The sequence below is a fragment of the Hakea prostrata genome, chromosome 4 (assembly GCF_041222555.1).
Source record: "Hakea prostrata isolate BN-2017 chromosome 4, UWA_Hpros_2, whole genome shotgun sequence".
In the NCBI taxonomy this organism is placed as follows: Eukaryota; Viridiplantae; Streptophyta; class Magnoliopsida; order Proteales; family Proteaceae; genus Hakea; species Hakea prostrata.
The window spans coordinates 56,422,819-56,447,180 of NC_142603.1; the positions used below are offsets into that span (position 1 = coordinate 56,422,819).

General features: G+C 38.8%; 1 protein-coding gene across 2 annotated transcripts in view; it reads left to right on the forward strand.

Moving 5' to 3' along the window:
* The window catches only part of CHR18 (chromatin remodeling factor18), an 85,441-nt gene that overhangs the window by 36,136 nt on the left and 24,943 nt on the right, over positions 1–24,362 (forward strand). For both annotated transcript variants that reach the window (XM_089153766.1, XM_089153767.1), the window contains exons 11-15: positions 620–775; positions 5,731–5,808; positions 15,120–15,188; positions 15,280–15,345; positions 15,441–15,569. In XM_089153766.1, the coding sequence (XP_089009892.1) occupies positions 620–775; positions 5,731–5,808; positions 15,120–15,188; positions 15,280–15,345; positions 15,441–15,569 (498 nt within the window). The remainder of the gene's footprint in view (positions 1–619; positions 776–5,730; positions 5,809–15,119; positions 15,189–15,279; positions 15,346–15,440; positions 15,570–24,362) is intronic.

Consider the following 24,362-nt stretch of genomic DNA (forward strand, 5'->3'; position numbering starts at 1 on the left):
ACAAACAGAGATCACTGCTTTCATGCAGTGAAGGAACACCTTGATGTTAAATGCATTAGGTATTAAGATGTAACTATGAGTTCTCTCTTAGAGTGACTCTCTCTCTCTCTTTTGTTTTGAACTTCTAATTGAGTCAGGATCAGGTGTTTTAGGCTCTATAATTTGCGGCTTTCTTTCTTGTCTAAAATCTCCGTTATTGATAAAATTTCTTATGCATTTTATTAGCAATCTTCATTACCTTATTATTTTTGTTCTTAGTTTGTATTCTACTATTTCTCAGGGTAATGTATATGCTTAAAATTCTAGAAAGTTATTATTGTCATCGTAATTCTGCTGTTTGATTTCTTGATGAGGTCAAAGCCTGAAACATACGCTTTGCAGCCAAAAGTGTGGTTGCTGAGTGTACGTGGTGGAGTCTATAGTGTTTCAGAGGATAAATTTTTCTGTAATCATGTGCTGATGAATATTTATGTAAAATTGTACTTCAAACAAAGATGATCTGGATGCATTTCTTGTTAAAAGTCGTGGATGAGGAGCAGTGCATAATTAAGTGAAATTATTTGCAGGAGTAAAATCCATGTTGGGAACTGATTTCTGTTTATGTCCTAATAATTTGCAGGTAGTTTTGCCCCAAGTGTGTGGATCTAACAGGGGAGGTTTCAAAATGGTGCAGTCAAATTCCAAAGGGACCATCCATCTTGATGGTGTATTTAACATTATCTCGTATGATGTGGTACCTAAGCTACAGCACATACTTTTGGCTTCTGAGTTCAAGGTAATTCTATCTGAGGTGCAGAGTTCTTCCAGTCATGAGATTGTTATTTCTGAAATATGGTTTGCTGGTTTTGAAATTCTTTCTTCTGGAATGTAAAATCTAAAATTTTCTTGGTTATAATGCTTAACTGCATGACTTGGAACTTTGTGAATTCTGCTTTTCTCCCCATTCCTGTGTGAACTGCAGTGCAGAAAGTATGATGATTTTTATTGCTAGTAGTCCTCATTGTTTCACCATGTTTTGGCGGTCTCTCAAGTTTCATCACATTGGGTTTTATCTATTTTATTCATTGAAGAATCGTTCAAAAAAAAAATAAAAAAAATCCAATTTTTTTTCCTGTTTCTCAAAGAAGCTATGGCATTGAATAAACGTTCTGAAGTTTTGGCATCTTCGTTTCTACTGGCTCTTGCTAGATTGATATGTTAACCCTTAAATTGTAAATTGATGGGTATGCTTCACATTGCTAAAAGAATTTCCTACTACAGTGACAACTTTCAAGTGGAGGTTCTTTTTTCCTTGAAGTTGCAATGGCATTCTAACATGTGTGTGTGTGTGTGTGACTTGATTTAGAAATTGGTTGAACCCAAAGAATTTAATTGTGGTCATTTTGTTGACATAGCTGATAATTTAAAGTAGAGGACATAAAGGGTTGGTTTTTTTTTTTTTTTTGGGGGGGGGGGGGGGGGGGGGATTGGCATTGTCCTGTTGATATGAAGGTGGTGTACATTATGGTGCATTTTTTGGTCGAAACCTGATACTTTTTTCTGGAAATTTTGACCTTAGGTTTCGGGTCTTATATGACCTCCAAATTGTTTGAATTCTTGCCTCCTACCTATTTATTTAAAGCATAATAAACACAATGGTACTATTTTACTAAGAAAACTACCGAAAGGCAATGTTCAAGTATATACTACCATATGACAAGAACTGAAAAGTACCAATTGTATTACATTTTTATAGCATGGTAATGGTTAGAAGTTAGAACTTATAACTTACAAAGTTTCGAACTTATGACTTACAAGTTTTCAAACTTTCAAGTACTTAAAAAATAGACAACAAATGAACAAAAGTAATACACTGCTACTATGCTAGCCTACTAGTGCTAGGTCTAATACATGTCTTCCTATAAATCTCGCTCCCCATACCAAACACAATACATATCCCATGGTAAAAAATTCGAGGGAAACTCAAGTTTTGACCGGGTGAAAATGGGAAACTTAGGTGGAAACTTGGGAAATTTCGAGGAAACCTAGGACTTTTCCGTACAAGATTCGATAGGTTTTAGAGAGTATTTTGGGGTGGGATTCTGTATTTAAGCTCATTAGAATATAAATAATGCAATTGTTGTATTTTGCTAAAAAAATCAATGTAGATATGTCATTCAATGTACATAACATCAATGTAGAGTTGTCCAAAAAGTACATTATAAACTTAACTACTTAAGCACATAACATTCAATATATAATTTCTAACTTCAAAATAGTTGACAATAAAAGGAAAATACAACTTAGTGTTAAGAGGAGTGCCAAGAGTGGATTCATCCTGTGAGCTGAGTAGTACTATGCCTGTAACATCCTCTCCTCCAACCAACGAACATAGACATCCCATGACATTTTATGCCTATGGTTGTCAAGGTAATCGACAACTTTAACTTTATGAGTCTGGTCATCAACATGCTTAAGATAACCAGCTTGAGGGAATACGCACTTTGGATAGGGAAGTCCTGATGGATGGGGTATTTGTCGTAGTATTTGGGGAAACATGAAATAAACAAAAAAAAATTGAAAATTTGGGAAAGCTACAAAATTTACAGGAAAAAATCCCAAGTTTCTACAAAATTCCCAGGTTTCCACGAAATTTCCCAAGTTTTCCAAGAAATTTGGGAATTTTTTTTCCTCATTAACCAGCTGGTCCAACTGGGTTGAACCAAGTTTCGACGAAATTTTAATAGTTTTGATCGAAACTGAGGACCTTTTTTTTGTCCTCGTGAGTTTCGTTTCGCATTTTCCAAAATGCGAAATTTTGGTCGAAATTTTGCATATTTCGACCAAATTTTGTACCATGCTCTCAACTGATACTATTGGTGGTGGTCTCTCCCTAAAATCAGTAGAATCCTAATCACGAGGTCCAACATAATCATCATCCCCTCCATCATCATCATCAGCATCACTTCAGGAGATGCATAAGTTGCATCATCCTCGATGTTCGACCACACAATAAAATCCTCAATCTGGATGGATGTGTCGGGTGTGGCACAAAGGGACAGTTGGACATTGCATGTCCCCCCCCCCCATTGGCCAAGAAGTCAACCCCCATCTGCTCTGTAATATGTTTATTGGGGCGACCTCCCTCCTCATCTAACAATAACTCTCCACTAACCCTGACACAGCCAACTTGATCATCCTAGATGATCAAGTTAGTTGACTTCTTTGAGATAGATGATGATGATGATGACAACCCATTAGCTGAGCATCAGGGTTAGCAGAGAGGTGTTGTTGGATGACAAGGGAGTTCGTCCCAGTAGACATATTGCAGAGCAGAAGGGGGTTGACTTCTTGACCAATAAGGGGGGAGCACATGCAGCGCCCAACCGTCCCTTCATGCCACACCCAGTGCATCCATTAAAAGTGAGGATTTGATTGTGTGGTCACTGGTCAAACATCGAGGATGATGCAACTCAGGCATCCCCCGATGATGATGTTGATGACGATGATGGAGGTGATAGAGGAGATGATGATTATGTTGGACCTTGTGATCAAGATTCAGCTAATTTTAGGGAGAGACCACCACCAACAACAACATAAACAGTATCAGCTGAGAGTCAAGGATGGGGAGGACTACCACCGAGGTTCACAGATGAGAGTTTGTTCAACCATACAACACATGATTCAGCCCATGGTGGAGTTTCATCTCGAGGTTGTGCTACTTCGACATAAACTAGAAAGGTGAAGGGGAAACAACACGAATATGGCACGGAGGACACATCATCATATGGGTCTTACCATCCGGTTGATGCAAGGAGCTTAGTGGGCTCTATGGGATCCATAAGCTTTGATGATTCCAGAGCCTCCACCTTTAGAGGATCAGGATGGAATAGACTCGCTGCAATCACATGATAGTGCTATCGAGAGTGTTGGTTCTGGTTTTATTATGGATCTTATGGTGTCCCTCGTGGCTATTAGAGTCGAACACTAGTGGGACCTTATGGTTTTGCTCATTATGGTGTCCCTTCCGACTGACAGGGTTATTCTTTGGGTTCATGCATGTTTGTGGATCAAATCTTTTTCATTCAACCTCAACCACTAGCCCCTTCATCAGGATTTATTTATTCGAATTTCCACAATTAGGACTTCTTAGCCATGTGGATGAGGTGACATGTAGAGCTGTAGTTGTTGATTACCTCGACAACTATATGGTCCATATCTCATGGGATATGTATTTTGCTTGGTATGGAGAGCTAAGATTATTGGGACACGTATTAAACCTAGCACTAGTAGTGTATCACTTCTGTTCATTTTGTTGTCTACTTGTTTGTGTACTTTAAAGTTTGAAATTTTGTAAGTTTTAAGTTCTACCTTTTAACCATTACCATGCTATGTTATGTTATATAGTTGGTACTTCTAAGTTCTTATCATATGGTAATATATACTTGAATGTTATCTTTTTAGTGATTTTTTTTGGCAACATAGTAGTTCCATTGTATTTATTATGCTTTAAATAAGTAGGAGGCAAGAGTTCATACCATTTGGAGGTGATATAAGGCCCGAAACCTAGGGTTGAAACTTTTTGAAAGAACCAGGTTTCAACCGAAATTTCAGTCGAAACCTGAAAATTTCGGTTTTGGTCTGGGTTGAAACTTTGCTTTCGACCAAAAGTTGGACCAGGGTAGGAAGAACCAAAAATCCACACAATCATTAACAACCAAAAATTTGATTCAAATAAATAATTAACCAAAAATTTGATTCAACACCTCACAACATAGATCAAGTGATGGTGTCTCACATTAAGTAGAAGCTCATACATCATGTATACATATATATATATTTTAGTGATATACCTAATTTAGAAAATAATTTTTAAAAACAGAAAAGTAAAAATTTTTTAAGAAGAACCAAGACGGCATAAAATCATAGATCAACACTCTAGACTGAACATACTTTAATTTGAAAGTGATTCAACATGATTTGAGGCATGAACAAAACATAAATAACAAATTGGAAAGTTTGTTAGCTCACCTTGCAAGAATCTCAAAAACTCACCAATGAAGGACCAAGTGTGGTGTTTGAATGCAATGAAGTTCTAGAAATTAGGTGAAATGAGGGAAGAAAGCAACAAAAAGTGCAAAAATCTCTTAGGGGGTCAAGCTTTGTCTGGCAGAACAGGGAACCTATTGGAACCTGTGAAATATCGCAGTTTCGGTCGAAAACTTGTAATTTATAAGAGGGTTTGTTTCGTTTTGGCCGAAATTGGTCAAATCTGAAATTTTGGCTAGTTTTCGACCGAAATTTCCCCAAGTATCGGTCGAAACAAAGTACTGGTACAAAATTTTTGGGATTTTGTTTCGTTCTCACAACTTGCAGGTATTTTGGTCAAAATTTCCCTAGTTTCGACCGAAGTTTATTCCAAGATGTGCATATGACCTTTGGCATGGTTCTGATGGTTTTTGTGCCTTCAGTGCTCGCTTGTACGAAGATACTAAGTGGTTTGAGTTGCAATTTTTATTTATTTCATGGGCATGCTTATTGAATGTGAAGGGTTTCTTTGACTGGATTATTGAACATGCATGGAAATCGATATACATATGAATCCTTGGTTTATAAATGTTACCTATATGTAGTACCGTCTTCGACAATATGATTGTGGAACTACATTTAGGTCCTTTGACTCTGGATTTTGCAGCATCTCTAATTACTTATGCTTTTAGCAATTTTGAATATGTGATCTCTTTTTCTCAGGTTGTGATTGCAGATGAGTCACACTTCTTGAAGAATGCTCAAGCAAAGAGGACTACTGCTTCACTTCCCATTCTACAGGTTCTTTCTTTCCTTTTCTTATGATAATATTTAGATTTTGACATGCTTGACTGTAGCTGTTTGTTACTCAGAGGTTTGAATAATCTTTTCATTCATAACATCCTTCTACAATCTTCAAAGCTCCCTTGAGGCAACATAGTACTGATTTCTATTTTCAAAGGCCTAGTTTAATGTTATTAAGAGATCTGAAATTGTTCTGGTCCTTCTGGAAACCCAATTACAGAGGCTTGGCTCTGCCAAATCTTGCAATCATGTTGTCAAGGAAAGGCCTAGGTATTGCCAGCAGAACCAAACAGTTCCACCTGGGTCTTATCAAGGTTCTGGCGATCAGCTGTGTTGAGAATTGAGCAGTCTTGGTGCTCAAGTAATTGAATTTCTATTTTTCAAGAAGAATGGGGGGGGGTGGGGAGTCTCAAGCAGAGTTAGTTTGGTGCTCAAGTGGTTTTTTTTTTTTTTTTTTTTTTTTTTTTTTTTTTTTTTTTTTTTTTTTTTTTTTTTTTTTTTTTTTTCAGGACAGATTTGCTAGGAAGTCTAGTTTGCCCCTTTTTTTTGTAACTTAGTTTCTATTTTAGAAGGACACCTTTCTTTCCAAGTATGTATTTCTAAAGGCTTTTATTATAAATAGAAGAAGCCTGTGATTCAAATGAGCAGGTCCAGACTCTCCAGAATTGTAGGGAATTGCTGCTCCTTGCTGGTTCTGTTTTCTCTCTTTTTCTTCCACTTCTTTTTGTTTGTTTCTCTTGTAATTGTTGTGGCTGAGTTTATTCTAAGTGTGCGATTTCTAACATGGTATCAGAGCTTTAATCTAATTCTTGGGTTGCTAGTTTGAGAGTTATTTAGATTTCTTGTTTAAGGAAAGGGACCCTAGTTCAATGAAGAAGGTGAACTAGGGTTCCCATAAAGGGTTATATTAATTTGGTTTCTGAAGTTCTTTGATAATGGTTGCTGCTGTTGGAAGTTTGTTTTCTGAATTTCTTTTGGTTTTAAATTGAGAGAAGAGGCGTGCTAGTTTTGTCTAGTCCCCTGGTTTTGCTTAGCGGTTTGCTACTAGCGTAGTTGTCAGTTCTTAGGTTTGTTGTTTGCTACAGTTTTGAATTGATCCTTTCAATCTCTGGTTTCGTGTTTCTTCTGCAATCTGCGATTTGTAAATTACAACCTTTGCAATCTAAGCATTGTACCTTGATCTGGTTCCTACTGCGATCTGCAAGTTTTGGATCTCTGTTTTTTTATGGTGAGTCGAAATCGGCTGAAGCAGAAGAATAAGAAGAATGAGGAAGCTTCATGGAGGGTTATATCGATCTTGTTTTGGAAGCATCGATTGATCTATTGTTTTTTATCGGAGTGTTGATCTTTGCTCCTTAGTAATAGCAATTGGTCTACAGAAGGAAGGAAAGAAACCCCTTGCTGTGAACAATTGAATGAAGAAACTTGTTTATGAGAATCAATCTTGGCTGTGCACGATCGAATGAAGTAACTGCTTCTTTCTCTTCAAATATTTCTGCATATTTGCAGTGTTTTGAAGAGGAAGAGTTTTCCGAGGTGAAGAAAGTAAATGGATCGATTGGTCATTTATGTGTTCAGTTTTTTGGTTCAATATTAGCTTCAGTTTTTGGTTCATTTTGGATCAGTTTTGGGTTATATTTGGTTCAGTTTTGGGTTAAATTTTGATCCAATTTTTGGGATCAATTCTGGTCCTGGTTTGTTTTCTGATTTTGTTTTCTATTCTGTTCCTGATTTCTGATTCTGTTCTTGATTTGAATTGATTTGAATTTCTGATTCTGATTTCTGATTTAGTATTCAAATTCCCAGACTGCCTTTTAGTTGTGTTTCCTCAAACTTAGGCTTCCAAGTTCACTGTTTGGCTTTTGTTTGTGTTACCTTTTAGAGATTTCTCTAATTACATGTCAGTCCCGTTTCAGGTTTGGGATATTTACAGATTTGCCATTTTTTTCCTTAATTTACCAATAACCTCTTGAAAAAAATTCTGGTTTATTACAATGTTGCCATTATCTTAATCTATCATGAGAGGAGTTTGGAAATTGTTTCTTAGGTCCAGACTTGCTAGAAGAATGAAGATTATGTTTACCATAAAGGTCTCATTGGAATTTTTTGCTTGGATCTTCCTATACTAGATATTGGCTGTTATTAATTGTCTATATGTAATACTACACGTGAGGGGGAGAATGGAGACTTATTTTATATCTACTCAAGGTGTGTTGAAGGATATTATTTGTGAAGTATCTTTGTCCTCCCAAGATGGTATTCTACAACAATACCTTCACCTATGTTGGATTCTATTAGGAGTTCAATTAGAGTTTGTATAGGAATTAAATTAGAGTTTGTATTCATGTAAAATTCTATTCCTTGTAATAATGTATTTTCCACTTAATTAGTAAAGGAGGAGGGTTGGTGCTTGAGATCGGATTGATCCATAAGCTTTTTCATGGATTCGACCTTATATGATAAAACATGCTGGGTTTCACAACATGGTAGCGAGCGCTACAATACGATGTAGTGGAAGTGGAAAAAAGCAAGGGTTAGCTAGGGCGAACCTACCTACTCGCCTCGCTCGGCGCCCGGATGCGGTGATACGTAGGCAAGGGTGTCCCGGCGAGCAGTGAAGCTAGTCTGAGTCAAAACCCATGAAGCTGGATTAGATTGGCATCTTGGAACATAGGATCTCTAGCCGTAAGAGCTTGAATTGATAGATGTTATGAGGAGAAGAAGGATTAATGTAGCTTGCATTCAAGAGACTAGATGGAGGGGAAAAAAGCCAAAGAGTTGGATGACTTTAAACTTTGGTATCTGGGGATAAAACAAATAAAATGGAGTGGGTATAATAGTGGATAAAGATTTAAAAAATGATGTGGTGGATGTTAAAAGAGTGGGTGATAGGATTATTGCTATCAAGCTTGTAATGGAGAAAGAGTTCGAAATATATGTGCAATATGCACCAGGGGACTAGATGAAAGTCTAAAGCTAGAATTTTGGGAAAATATGGGGGGGGCTTTCGAAGAAATCGTCAAGGAGAAAAGATTATCATAGGAGGTGATTTAAATGGACATATTGGAAAAGATCAAAGAGGATATGAGAGTGTTCATGGAGGTTATGGTTTTGGAGAAAGGAATGACGAGGGGATTTCAATTTTGGATTTTGCCCCCGCTTTGATCTATCTATTATAAATACTACTTCAAAAAGAGATGAGCATTTAATTACCAAAAGTGGACAGCATAGAAGCCAAATAGATCTTCCAACTAGAAGGATGATAGATTGTTGTGCAAGGATGCAAGGTGATACCGGGGAAAGCAACGCACAACATAGACTTGTGGTCTTGGATATGTGCAGTCCCAAGAACACATAAAAGGTCTAAGGTAAACTATCCCGAATAAGATGGTGGAATTTGAAAGGAGAGTACTCTAAATCCTCGTTAATGAAGTAGCAAACAAGGAAAATGGGATTTAAAGGGGATACCAATGCAAGTGGAATGAGATGGCAGGTATAAGAAGGTGGCTAAGGATGTCTAGGTGAATCAAAAGGAAAGATCACTATAGAGAGCGGTGGTGGGATAGTGAGGTTCAAGCGCCATTAGGAATAAAAAGGCTAGTTTTAAGACATGGCAAAGAACTAAGGATGTTGAGGATCTTCAAAGGTATAGGTTAGATAGAAATGAAGCTAAGAAAAGCGGGAAAAGCAAGGGAAAGAAAGTATGAAGAGTTATACAATAAGTTGGCACAAAGGAAGGGAAAAATCTATTTATAAGATAGCTAAGATGAGGGATAGGAAGAGTAGAGATCTTGACCATGTAGATGTATTAAAAATGGAGATGGTAAAGTATTAGTTTGTGAGGAGGATATTAAGAAAAGATGGAAACCTACTCAGTTTACTAAATGAGCACCAAGCACATGCGGACGATTACACTCACCAAGGCGGTGTCCGAACATATACGTAGAATTGATGTCCGAGGTAAAAGAAGCAAGGAGGATGAAACTCGGCAAGACACAAGGTCCGATGAAATCCCAATTGAAGATGGAAGAGCTAGGAACCCATGGACTAGTTTGGTTGACTAAGTTGTTAATAAGATAGAGCACGGGGAAAATGCCGGATGATTGGAGGAGAAGTGTTGTGGTTCCAATTACAAAAATAAAGGAGATATTCAAAGTTGTAATAACTATAGAGGCATTAAATTGATGAGCCATACGATGAAATTATGGGAGAGAATAATTGAAACCGGTTGAGACACAACTACGATACGGAGAACCAATTGGGTTTATGCCGGGAAGATCTACAACGGAGGCTATACTTAATTAGGAGACTATGGAAAGGTATAGAAAATGTAGGAAAGACCCAATGGTATATGACCTAGAAAAAGCAGAAGAGTCCCAGAGCGTAATTTGGCAAGTACTAGAGAAAAGAAGTGTTGCAAGTAAATATGTAGATATAGTTAAGGATATGTATGATGGTCGGTGACTAGTGTTAGAACGGTGGGGGGACAAAGTAAGGAATTCCGATAACAGTTGGCACATCAAGGGTCAACAAGCCCATATCTATTTGCCGGTAATGGATGAATTAACCAAAGACATAAGATGAGGTCCCCGGTGTATGCTTCGGATGATATTGTGTTGATTGATGAGACCCAAGTGGGGATTAATACCAAATTAGAATCATGGAGAGTAGCTTTGGAATCAAAAGGCTTTAAACTTAGTAGATCGAAGACAGAATATCTAGTTTGTAACTTTAGTCATGATCGAGAGATGATGAAGTGGTGATACTGACGATAAAGAGATTCTCGAGTGATTGTTTTAGGTACCAGGTTCAATCATAAGTAAAAGAGGTGATTTAGAAGATGAGGTTTCCCAAAGAATTAAAATAGGGTGGATGAAGTGGAGAGGTGCATCCGGGGTCTAGTGATCCGTATCCATAAAGCAAAGGAAAATTTATAGGACCGGTCCGACAGCAGATGACGGGAGGTGGGCGTAAAAAGAATCATATAGATAAACGGGAGCAGAAATGAGAATGCTAAGATGGATGAGTGGCAAAACTAGGATGGATAAGATAAGAAACGATCATATTAGAGTTGGTTGGGAGTTGCTCCCATAAGTGATAAGCAGAGAAAGTGTTTGAGGTGGCACGGCCACGTTCAACGGAGACCTATAAATGCTCGTCGGAGAAGTGATATAATCCATATGAAGGAACTAGAAGAGCTAGGGGTAGACCAAGATAACCAGGAGAAGTGGTGAGAAAGGATATGTATAGCTAGGCCTGATCAGCATGGCCGAACGACCGATGGAGGGCAAGAATCCATGTAGCCGACCCCATTTAGTTGGGAAAAGGCTTATTGTTGTTGTTGTTGTATTGTTGTTGAGGGGGGGAGAGAATGAAGAAAAAAAAAAAAAAAAAAAAAAAAAATAAAAAAAAAAAGAAAAATAGGGAAGTGAGAAAAAAAGGGAGTGTGAACCTACCTCCTCGCCTCTCTCTCGCTGTCGCAGAAAGAGTGTCGAGAGTGAACCTATCTCATTCAAAACCCATTGAAACCTATCAAAAGGCCATCACCTCTCTCCTGTCGCAGCTCTTCAAACCCATCGAAACCCCTCGAAACCCCATCGCCCATCCTTTCTGGCTATTCTTCAATACCGCTGCTGCACTAAGTTCTTCAAATCTGCTGCATACCATGAGAAAAGACCAAGAACAAAGAAAAAAAGGGGAAAGAAGAAGAACAGAAGTTCTCCGCCGCTGCTCTGCCTCCGCTGCTGCACTCCACCGCTGCTCCTGCCTCCGCCGCTGCACTACAGTGAGGCATTTCGAACATCCTATCTTCCTTCCCCTACTGCTGCACTACCTGCAAATTTTTTTTTTTTTTCTCTTTGGTTCTTCATTTGAAACCTGCGATTCATCTGAAGCTTGCGATTTGGGTTATTCATCTGAACTTTTGATTCAATTTAACCCAAAACATATTAGCCCAAACAAAACAGATTTTTTAGGGTCAATTTTGTAAATTTACGTTCTATCAAGGATCTATTAGTAAATTTGCATTTGTAGGGACTTATATGTAAATTTGTATAAGTTCAAAGACCTATCTGCAAATTCTGATTTTTCAAGGACATATTTGTAATTACTGAGAAAGAAAAAAGAAAAAAAAAAGTATTTGGACCCATTGCTCTTTGGACCGTGTTTGTTTTCTTTTCGGGTATCCTTGAAATATATATTGGGTGATTAAGTGCATGTCTAGGAAAATTTTGTCTAAAGAGTCTTGTATTTAAGCGGACCGGTTGTTTCCCTCCAATCTTTCTTGGAAACTTTCCTGCTGTACTTTGGTTCAACAATATACTAAATGGAGGTAACCTGATGAGATACTTTTCACGTGTTATCATTACTTAGAATTTTTTTGGGTTGCTCGGCTATTGCATTCTGCAACATTTCTGTTACTTCGAAAGGTTGAAGACTGAAGTATTGCAGATAATTTTATCAACATGACAACTATTGATGGTACTCCTGCTCCCACTGGCTCCAAACATTACCCCACTCTTCATCCTCTTTCGGTAAGCTTTGATGGACAAATTATTTGATTTGGTCCCGATCTGCTTATCTGACTATTGCCGCAAGAGGACTTGTTGGACACATTACGAGCACCACTATCAAACCTACTACCACAGGCGTTTCACAGGATAAATGGATCTCGAATGACTCTCTTATTATGTCATTTCTTTTGAATTCCATGATTCCAAATATTGCCCGTGGATATCTATTACTTGATACTACAGCCCGAATTTGGAAGGCTACTACTGAAACATATGGACAGTTGGGGAATGATGCACAGGTTTATAAGCTATGAAAGAAGCTTCATGAGACTACCCAAAAGGAACTAACTGTGGCCCAATATTATGCCGCGTTGCGATCTCTTTGGCAGGAGTTGGATCATTATGGGGATTATCATCCCACTAACCCAGATGATGTGACTACTTATAGGAAGCACATTGATAAGATTCAGGTATATGACTTCTTGGCAGGTTTGAATGTGGAGTATGATCAAATTAGAGTACAAGTCTTAAGTCGTTCTCCCTTTCCTACGCTAGAATAGTCTTATGCTCTTGTTCAGTGTGAGGAAAGTCGTCGCTTAGCCATGCTTTATACTCCTATTATGGAGAAGTCAGCCTTACAATCTGTTTGCACTAAATCTGACCCGACTAAGGAGATTGTCAAGTGTGAGCACTGTCACAAACCATATCATAACAAGGCAAATTGTTGGAAACTGCATGGGAAGCCTGCTGATTTTGAGCAAAAACGAGCACAAAGAAAGGGAATACCAAAGGCTAATCTTTCTGAGACGGTTTCCACCACACCCACTGCAGATGTTGGTTTTTCAAAGGAGGAGTTCGCTACTCTGCGACGTATTCTGCAGTCTTCTACTGCCGGTACAGCCTCGACCAGTGCTTCCTCTACTACCCATACCAACTCCTACCTTGCTACTTCAGGTAAAACTTTTATAGGCTTTCAAGTTTCTTCAGTTTCTACTCCTTGGATCATTGATATAGGAACCACAGGTCATATAACAGGTTTATCCTCCTCTTTCTTACAATATTCTCCAACTTCTGGAAAGGATAAAGTTCGAATTGCTGATGGCTCATATTCTTCCATTGCTGGAAAAGGGACCATTCAGCATTCTCCATCACTTTCTTTGTCTAAAGTTTTACATGTTCCCTCTTTCTCTACTAACTTGCTCTCTATCAGTAGTCTTACACATGACTTGAATTGTAAAGTGATTTTTTTCCGATCTTACTGTGTCTTCCAGGATTTGGTCATGAGGAAGGAGATTGGACGTGGTAAACTAGACAATGGACTTTATTTGCTCGAGCCGATTGAAGGATCTGCTTCTGCTTTGACTACATCTTTTAATCTGGTCCATTCGGTAATATCAGACCTTCATCAGTGGCACCGTAGGCTAGGTCACCCCCTTCTAGGAACTCTTAAGAAAATATTTCCTGCTTTGGTTTCTTCTTGTAATGAGGATAATTTTTTTTGTGAAACCTGCATTTTTGCGAAGCAGACTCATTCTACTTATTTACCTTTTCTTCATAATAGAAAACCTATTCCTTTTATGCTAATTCTACCTAAGTTTCCCATTTTCACTTGGTTGAAACTTGAGTTTCCCTCATATATTTTTTTTCCCTTCGTAGTTAGTGTGTGAAATGGTTTCTGATTACAAATGCTTATAAACATTATTGTGTCGTTGGTACGCTGTGCTACCAGAGTTTTGAGGGTTCAAATTTTATAAATGGGATGATTACGTAAATTTCACAAGTATGAGTTCGTGTTTGTAAGGGCTAAGCAAGTTGCTATGTAGAGGTCAGTCGTGGATGAGACCACTCAGGCCAGCGTATAGTACCTGAGTGTACAGGTTGTTTGTAAGGGCTAAGCAAGTTGCTATGTAGAGGTCTGTCGTGGATGAGACCACTCAGGCCAGCGTATAGTACCTGAGCATACAGGTTGTTTTTTCACATGTAATTGCCTTTCCCGTTGGGGGGGGGGGGGGGGAATAAACGTTCAATAACTGATATACAATTAGCTCTGGTTAATCAGCTGTTTTTGGTTACCAAACTTTTTGCTTATTAGCATGGTCTTTGGCTTGTTTTGTTGTTTATTGATGATTCTATATGACAACTAAAGAGGTCAATATTGTAAAGGCCATTAACTAACTAATGTCTTGGAATGCATTTGATGCGGGAAGAGGATTGTAAGTGTTTCTTTGCTGAAGGCAGGAGAATTGGATTGGTTTTTTAGGACTATTTGAAATTCAACATTGTCTTGGTAGTTGGTACCTTGAGAGATATTGATTTTGGTAATTATGAAAAATGAATGGCGAAAGGATGCAAATATTTTTGGAGGGAAGAATTCATTATTTTGTGGAAATAAGCATTAGGCTCCCCCTGCTCCCAAGGGGTTGAGGTTGGGAGGTTTGTCTTTTAAAATTTTTGGTCATCTCTGCTGGTTTGTGGGCTTCCCTGATTATGGGGACTTGCTTTTTGCAGTTTTGCTTTCTTCGTTTTTTTTCCTAAAAAGGTTTTAAGCCATTGACTACCCCCTGCCCCTAGAAAAAATAAAGCAAAGGAGTGGATGGCCCGTCTAATGGGCATTGTGCTGTGTTCAAAATCATATAGGGTTAGGAATCAACTTTCCTGTGAAGAATGCTTTTGACAGAAAACGTTGCATCTCTTTTCTCTCTCTCTCTCTCTCTCGGACACACACATCCCCACACACCCACACACATTTTCAGGTGTTCATATTATTGATAAAGCTTTATTATTTGATGTTTATAGAAAGCCCAGTATGCAATCTTGCTTAGCGGGACTCCAGCCTTATCACGGCCAATTGAGCTGTTCAAACAGGTTTCTTCCTAATGTTATTCTCGAATAAGGTGCTATATTTTTTAAATTAAATTTTAGGTGAATTTATTTGTCTTTGTAATTAATGTTTCAGTTGGAAGCATTACATCCTGATGTATACAAAAATGTTCATGATTATGGGAATCGATATTGCAAGGGCGTAAGTTTCATTCCCCATTGCTGTCCTAAAAACCCTCCGAATTTGGTGTTGTTGATGCTATATCAAGAGCTAGAATCACTTTGTTTCATTTCCAGGGCATATTTGGATTATACCAAGGTGCAAGTAACCATGAGGAGCTTCACACTTTGATGAAAGCAACTGTTATGATACGCAGGCTTAAGAAAGATGTTCTTACTGAGCTTCCGATAAAGCGCAGACAACAGGTACTGTGCTAGTCTACATTTTAGATAGCAGTTTCCTGTCAACAATAGTATGCCCTTGCCATCAGCTAAGCAAATATTGTCTCTTATTGATGCCCTGGTTTAAGTTGTTTTCTATCCTGAATAGTCAATAGGAAACCAGTGTGTTTATTTTGGCAGTTTAGTGGGTACAAGAAAAACAACTGTAAGAAGAACCAACCTTCAAGTTTGGTGTGGTTGATCTGATTACAACAGTTGATAAGAAGCATTACAATTGTAGACATGATTCCATGATTCATATATCTAGAGTGTCAGCAAAGCATAACTTTCCATAAATTCATATTCACCCAGTATGCCAAGGGATCACAGATAGCTAGCTTAAATATGAATTGCTTGTCCTTGGTGCTTGAAATTTTACCTTCTTTCTCTAAAATTTTTCATGTAGACCTTGCAAATCAGTCCTCAGGACAACTTGCTGGTCCAAGATTCTCAGTTAGAACGAGTAGGGTAATTGTTTCCCCTGGGGACTCATTTGGTCATCTCAGTGGTTTGACCTAGTTTAGGTCTAAAATGTGGTGTAGACTCTTTTTTGGGTCTTTTGGACTCGGTGAAGGCATCAGATTTTGTAAAAACCTAGTCCAAATATGAGTTTGACTTTTGGTAATAAGTTGTGAAAACATACTAAAAGTATTAGACAACCTATTCTACATACATTCATTTGGTCATCATGGTGGGTTTTGACCCAGTTTAGGTCTAAATTTGGTGTGATCTATTTTGGGCCTTTTGAACACAATGATGCTATCAAAACCCAGTTTAGATCTAAATTTGGTGTGGTATATTTTGGGCCTTTTTACACAATGATGCTATCAGATATTGTAAAAACCTAAGTCCAAAGATGAGTTTGACTTCAGCTTATAGGGTGTAAAAAATATGATTTATTTTAAGTCCAAAATATCCTACTCTATGCATAATTTAGTAATTAGAAGCAATCAAGTCATATATTTGATGTAAAACAACTTTTGCAACCATTAGAAATGGAAGTACGCAAATTATATTGACCTTATTGTTGTCTGATAGAATCTCGAGTGACTTGACTCACTTATTCTGGTATTACATCATTAATGTTTAAATAACAATAGTGTAAAATAATGACTATACCACTCCATATGTCAAAGCATGTTAACTTATGCATGTAAGGAGGGTAGGTTTCCTATGTCATGGTGTTGCTAAAGAATTTATTGTACACTTCTAACCATAGCACGAAATTTTGCCAAAATAGGTCATCTTGCTACCTAGCGAGATGACCGAAATACCAAAATTTCGGAATGTTTCGGCAAGATTTTGACCTGAAGTATTGGAGAGGGGTTTTGGAGTCATTCTGGCTTGGTTTTTGGTGTCTAGTCTAATTTGAGGCCAATAAACACATTGGGAGTGTTATTTTTGCCTAAAACCTAACCTAAAATGTGTTCTTGATCGGCACATGCCCAGCTGTATGTAGGAGAAACTGGAAATCTAGACCATGTATTTAAACCAATGTAAATATACAAATGAAGCAAAGAGAACACAGCGATCTTCATTAAATTGCAAGAAAAAGACAACTACTAAAATTCATTATACAAGTGTACAACAATACAAGCATTCAAGTACAACTGTACAACTAGACAAGTGTAGAATATGACATGAGGATAACCTCAATTATGCTGCTGTTTGATGTGCTATGGTGGCTCCATCATTTTAATACCAAGTATTGTGCCTTGGTGGATCCATCCCTTGTCTTGGGACCAAGTATGCCCTTATCATCTTCTCCTCCAACAACAATACATAGTCATCCAATGGCTTGTTCTACTGATGGTTGTCGATGCAGTCGCAAACTGCAGCTCTGTGTGCTGCGTTGTCCATAAAAGTGAGGACTCTTGACTGAGGGAACGTAGAATAGGGATACAGAATAGGCATTGGTGAGTGTAGTGGTGCTGGTGGTGATTGACCCCCTCCGAAGATGGGCTCCACAACTGACTCTGTCCCTGAGCCTGACCCATAATCATTGTAACTGCCACTGGAAGGGATACTCGTACCATAATGTTTATAGTCGGGAGGGACACTATAAGGACCATAATCGTAAGCCCCATACATAAATATGGAGCCTTTGGACTCATCCAAGCTCATAGATCCCATTGAGCCTGTTAAGCTGGCCACATCCATAGGATGGTAAAAAGACCCTTACGATGAGGTGTCATCCTCATAGGAGCTATGACCATGTTGGTGCTGCTTCCCTTCTCCCTTTGGACTATAGGTCGTAGGACACCATGATGTGCTTCCCCACTATGATCCATATCCTGAGTGGCATGCGTGAATTGACTCTCTGCAATGTATCAGGGGGGCAGTTTTGTCTCTGGTAATGGAACTAGTATATGCTCTTAAAGTCCATCGCCACAACTATCATCGTCATCGTCACCATCATCATGTTTATCACCTGCAATCTCATCTTTATCCCCACCATCATCATCATGTGTTTTACTGGGAGTGAGGTATCATCTGGATCCTCCTGACTTAGCATTGAAGGCACAAACTCAGCGTCGTGCGTGCCAAGGGACATCATCCAATCCTCATCCACAAAATCGGCTGCCTCCTGTGCATGTGCTTGTCCATCCCGAGATGCCATGAATGCATCGACATCACCTCTGTAGCTCAACCAATCTCTTAGTGAGGCCTCCCTCTAGAATGCTCCAAAACCGGCTCACTTCCTCACCCAATCAATGAGGGGATCCTCACCATCTGTTTCTACCTTGAAGGTTCGGCGAGGTTGATGATGTCCTGTTGTCCCCTACCCTTCGCCTAGTCCCTGGTGTGCTACAACTTTAACCTAAGGTTGTAGTGGACAAAGACTAGATCATTAAAGCACTAGCTCTCCAATCTATTCCTCCTCTTCGAGTGGTTCAAGTTGAATGCACTCTATTCCTTTCGCACCCAAAGGCGGAGCAAGTCTAGGAGGGGACCTTGATTGCCACTCTCCTAAGGTTCGCTTCACTCAAACTGAACAGAACCCACTACTCAGTTGCATTGTGACAGAAACATTAAGTTAATAATTGAGATATAATCTATTAGTCTGTAAAATGTAATAATAATAATAATGTATCTAATCTGGATCAGTGTTATCCCATCCCCTCATAGTAGCATCTAAACTAAAGGACCAAAATGTGTCCCTAAAAATCTTTACTACAATCATTGTTAATGATGGTTAGCTAAATTCTTTCAACAGTCAAATGCAAGTCCTAGTCCTAATTCCCTACTGTCTCACCCCATTGTTACAAAATGACTGAAGCGTCATGTTAGGCTCCAACTTTGCAATCACCTGCATCATGGCCTCAAGTAGGTCCGTGCCCAAGCCAAAACATTCGTTGTACTAATATTTGAGGTTGGGATAATAGGCTGCACAATTCACAAACTCACAATTAAATTTAAGAATTAAATGAATTACCAACAGGGCAACAAGTCAACAACCCAGGATATTTACATACTAGCCTTGTGCAGGGGATGCATAAGATGTTGGGTCCATCGTTTATCGATGATGGATAGGAAAACCTGGCTACCTCTTGGGTTTACTTTCTCTATGCTGAATGGCTATATACAGGAGGGGCATAATGGGCCCCTTCAAGGAGGAGTCCATCATATGCAAGACCTTTATAATGGGCTTCATAGTCTCCAAAACTATCCCCACCTATCTTTAGAAATCATCCGATGAAATGTTGTGTTGTGCAGTGCGCCTATTTTGGGTCCTGAATTATGACAAACACATTAAGTTAGTACTTAATAATTTGTAAAATGAAATAGTTGTATGAAATTTACTTATCTAACCTGGTTCCACTGCAATCAAACCACTCTTGGGATACAAACATCGATCTCAGGCTAGCCTTCTTCTCCATTATACCATTGAGGGCAATGTAAGTTGTTGCGAATCTCGTGAGACTGGGTCACACTAAGTCACCACCACATGATTGCCTCATCATGTTGAGAGCATAGACATGATTATATATGAGATTCATCACCTGTCTAGCCTTCTTCACTACACCCTCTACATTTATGATCTTCCCAATATCCTCAAACATGAGGTCGATATAGTGGGTTGCTCAAGGTGTCCAAAATAGATGATACTCAACTGACCTCATCGTCATCTCACCCACTTTCTTAAAGTTGGAGACATTCTTTGTTACGACATGCACAACATTCTCTTGCCCCACCTCCACCACATCTTGTGGGAGTCCAAAGTTATATTTGTGGTCTTTCACCCTACTAGTAGCATCCACAAATCTCAAGAATACAATCCTCCTTTCACAATACACCATGAAATTGATGATGGATTTTTTCGTCAGACCGGTCCATCCATCAGGCATAATGGTGCGTCCATGCGTTTTCCAACATATCCCAAATGTGTGCCTCCAATTCCTCCTTTTGTTGTGTTAGGTAAGTGGTCATACTCTTTAGGGGTTGGGCCAGTGTATCCAAGACCTGCCGATGCAATAGTGTATATCATGTTCTTATAGTACGGTCTCTGTGTTGTGTTCACTAGAATGGTGTGGAAAAGCATCCATTTTGCCACTGCTTTTGTGACCTTCTCCTCCATGTTATTGCATGCACCTATGATCTTGGATTGCTTCGCCCACCTCCTCTTGAAAACATTAGGAGCTTGCTCTAGGATCGGGTCCTAACCCTGTGGATAATCAGCAGTTGATGGAGTTGCTCTTTGACTCTGTGATCGATTGAAGATGTCAAACATACCACCCCTTCCCCTTGACCAAATGCCCAGTTGCTGATCCAGATGCTCTAGCCCTTGCAGCCCTAGCCCCTACAGCCCTAAAGGGACCAACTTTTGTAGCTCTAGATCTAGGCCCCTCCTACTCCTGCAGGTGTGATGCCCTCTCTGCCATCGCATGCCTCATCTTCCTCTCCTTCTGTTCTCTACCCACATCAACAGGGTCTACATCCTCCTCGAAATCCGAATAAACTCTATGCCGAAGAACCTCCTCATGGCTTTTTTGAGTGCATTGTCCACTCTCTTCTTATCAGCTTTCTATGCCCCCTCCCTTTCTCAAATGCCCTCATTGCCTTTACTACCTCCGCTGAAGCCTTCATGCATGTGACCACATCCTTCGAATTCGCGGTGACGTGTGCCTTAAAGCTACTGATGCCACCTCCGTTAAACCTATTACCATATAAATTATATTGTCTTGTTTTTGTTTCTGTCCACTACTCCGCAATACTGCCATGCAAAGTCAACTCTCCCTCCTACTGCCCTCTGTGCCTTTGCCCCCCCCCGCGCATCTGTGGCTGCTCTACAACCTCTCTTTGCCTTTGTTGTGCTTGTGAACCCTGTCCCTCTTGTGATTAGACCCCTTGAGGACAATGCAAAAAGGATTCTGAGGGTGTGACCATTTGATGATAAAAACTAGAAATGGCCCTCATTGAGTGAACCTAAGCATTCAAAAAAGGAGAAAGAAAGAAATTTGAAAATGGTATTAAGAAAGAAAATTTTGGAAAAGAAAAAAGCAGGTTGTTTGATTAGCATGGAAGTATTTGGGTAAGTACTGTACTTGTATATACAACAACAACAACAACAACAATAAGCCTTGCCCCAATTAAATGGGGTCGGCTACATGGATTCTTGCCCTCCAATCAGTTCTGTTCGAGGCCATGCTAGATACAAGGCCTAAGCTATACATATCCTTTCTCACCACTTCTCCTAATGTTATCTTAGGTCTACCCCTAGCTCTTCTAGTTCCTTCAATATGGATTATATCACTTCTCCATACAGGAGCATTTATAGGAGATGTTATATGAAAAGAGAAAATGTATGGAGATGTTATATGCAAGCTTTCTTCCAATATTATATCTTGGGGTACTTGTCTTATGTTACTTGCTGAGTTGTGAAAACTCACCCCTAAATCCTTCTTATAGATGCTCCCGCTGAAGATAAAGGGAAGGAAGTGGAAATACATGGTCGAAAATGAAGTTTGGGGGTTAGCTTGGGTGTTCTTTTGTAGCTTGGCTGTTATGTATTTTGATCTGTGAATAGTAAATGTCATGTAAACAAGTCTTGTTTAGACAAAGAGAAGTGTGTGTATGGTTGTATATATTTCTTCTGGTTAAACACGGGATAGCCTAGTGAGACTATGGGTTGGAAATGTTAAGTAAAATATTCAGATGCCATCACTAGGAAATTTGTAAAGGTAACATATGCTGTTATATGTTTCCACTTATTCTTTTAATTCTGATTAGTTAGGAAGTATTGAGGATTCTCTGCCATGTGCTCCCCTTAGTTTGGTGTTGTGGGCCCCACCTGGTCATTTTAATTGGGAGCGTGACATGGCCAGCAATTGATGGCTGCCCAGCAGCTTCGATGATCCCAGGCCTGATTGATAATGGAGTCAAAACTCCAACCTTGTTATGACTCCTGGAGAGGAAAACATTTGCTGCTTCTACAGCTCATAATTCAATAATTTTACTCAATTCTATTCTATCTTTATTCTTCCACATGGGGCTTTAAATAATAGACTAACTGCCATGCAATGGGAAGTCCTTTTTGGACTGAAAATAGAAATCTATGAATCCTAAATTAACTGTAAGATATTCATATTCTTCCTTAAAAAGCTAACTCTTAAGATAATGTCTTGCCTGATCTCAAGTCCCAACTTACCTTTTTTTTTTTTTTTTTTAAAATTTTTTTTTTTTGGGACTTCTAAATCAACTGAAACTCCTACTATGATTACATAATAAATGGAGAAAGGCCCCACTACCTTCACTTAAACTGGACCAATTATGGAATTTTCATACTCAAATCATCAACCCATGTTTGATTAGAAGGGGAACCAGCCAATAGAGGTCCAACCGATATACCTAGCAAACCTTGGCTGATTTCTCATTGGTGTTGGTTCTACATCAACTTGAGGGAATTTGTTGTAATTTGGGTATAAGGGTAGACTTGTCCATAGGATATTATTTTGTGATATCCCACTTTGGACAGGTATAAATTTCGCTAGGAACCACCAAAATTTATTAGGTTTAAAAAAAAAAGAGAGAAGAATAATAGGTAGAATAAAAAAAGTACAAGGCTTTGACCCAAAGTTCATAGGTCTCATGGGTCGAAACCTTGAAACCTGCGAGAATTCATATGTTTTGACCACTTCTGCTAAATTTCACCCTTCTAATTTTCAACCCCTAAACCATTTTTTTGCTGGTTTTTTGTGATTTCAACCTCTTTTTCACCCTAAATTAGTTACTCCTTTGCCTTCAATTACAGTATTTGCACCTCCTTTGGGGATTTTGGAAGATTCTTACAAACTTCCCATTTTTTTTATTTTTGCTTTTGTGATTGGATTGAATAGTCTTGATTTTTGCATAGTTGATGGCTTGAGTGGGTGTTGTATGAAGTATTTTCCCTTATGACACATTTCCTAGGATGTGATATCTACATTATGTTGATGATCCCACCTATAGAAACACAGTGAAAATGTTTTTGGACAACTTTTTTACATAACATGTCATGGGAAGTTTTCATCTAGCATTCAAAGTATTACAATAAAAAAGGATGGATCCACCGATTCTTGCCAAGCACTCAACTTGGAATTAAAGCTTGGGACTTTGTTTTTGGTTATTGTATTTTGTTGTATTTGTAGTTTTCTATCGAATAATTCATGTATGCAATACAGTTTGTTCAATTCGAATGATAACTTTTCAATAGTTTTCTTTATCAAAATATGAGTTCCATTGTGTTCTTTATGCCTTAAATAGGAAGGAGGCAAGAAATCACAAGAAAAACATTTCATACAAGGATCAAAATGTTTACCAGCACATCTCGGTTTCTAGGCTGGTTGAAACCGAGATTCTGGTCATTGACTCTTGGTATTTCTGCTTTTCTTGTACTCGTCTATTATTCTAAATAAAGGCTGGCTGTGTCTTACCAATTATAAGTCAAATTCTCTAATTATTCATCAGATATGTTGCAAATTTATATACATAGCTATAGCTGCCATATCTAGAAACCTCTAGGCTTGAATTGTTTTTTGGTGGCTTGGAATTATTTTCAAGAAATTTCTGCTATTGAACTTCCTACAGCATTGAACTGTTGGCCAATTCAAGGCATGAAGCTTTAGAATTTTTTTCCTCAGCAAAAATAATTATTGAGTTATTGTAGCATCCCAACCCGAGGGTTATCCGGATTAGCTCGTCAATATTGGATTCCCTCACAGACCCCCTCTAGGATCCACCAATGCTGTACCGTAACTGGCGCACATCCATAACATTTACAACAGAGAACACTGAATAACATACAATAATTTAAAGAAGTATCAATGGTTTCCTTTACTTATGAGGTTCCATATTTATTACATTTAACTTGTTCTAATTTCAAAGATAATAAACGAAAGTCAAATCCTGTTGCATTCTGATCTACGCCTCGCCTCCCTTGCTAGAGTAGCCCCCCCACCCCATGTGTGACTTCATCTAAAAAGGAAAAATTCCCCAAAGGGTGAGATACACCGAACTCGTGAGAGGAAAACAAGAAAATTCAAATGCACATGATGTTGTCCTATATGCCATCCATTACATGTAAAATATATAGGTCTCTAACTATAGTAACACGCCTTACTAATACCAATCCTTAAGGACGGTCTCTTCGGAAAGTGCACGACCAGGGTCAAGGGATAGTAGGTCCACACCAGGCTTGCAATCCCTCATCATCCTCACCATCCACTCATCACGACCATTAGCATGGACTAGCACGTGCTGAAACTTACCTAGCCAAATGCAAGGTCTCTACTCTGGCTA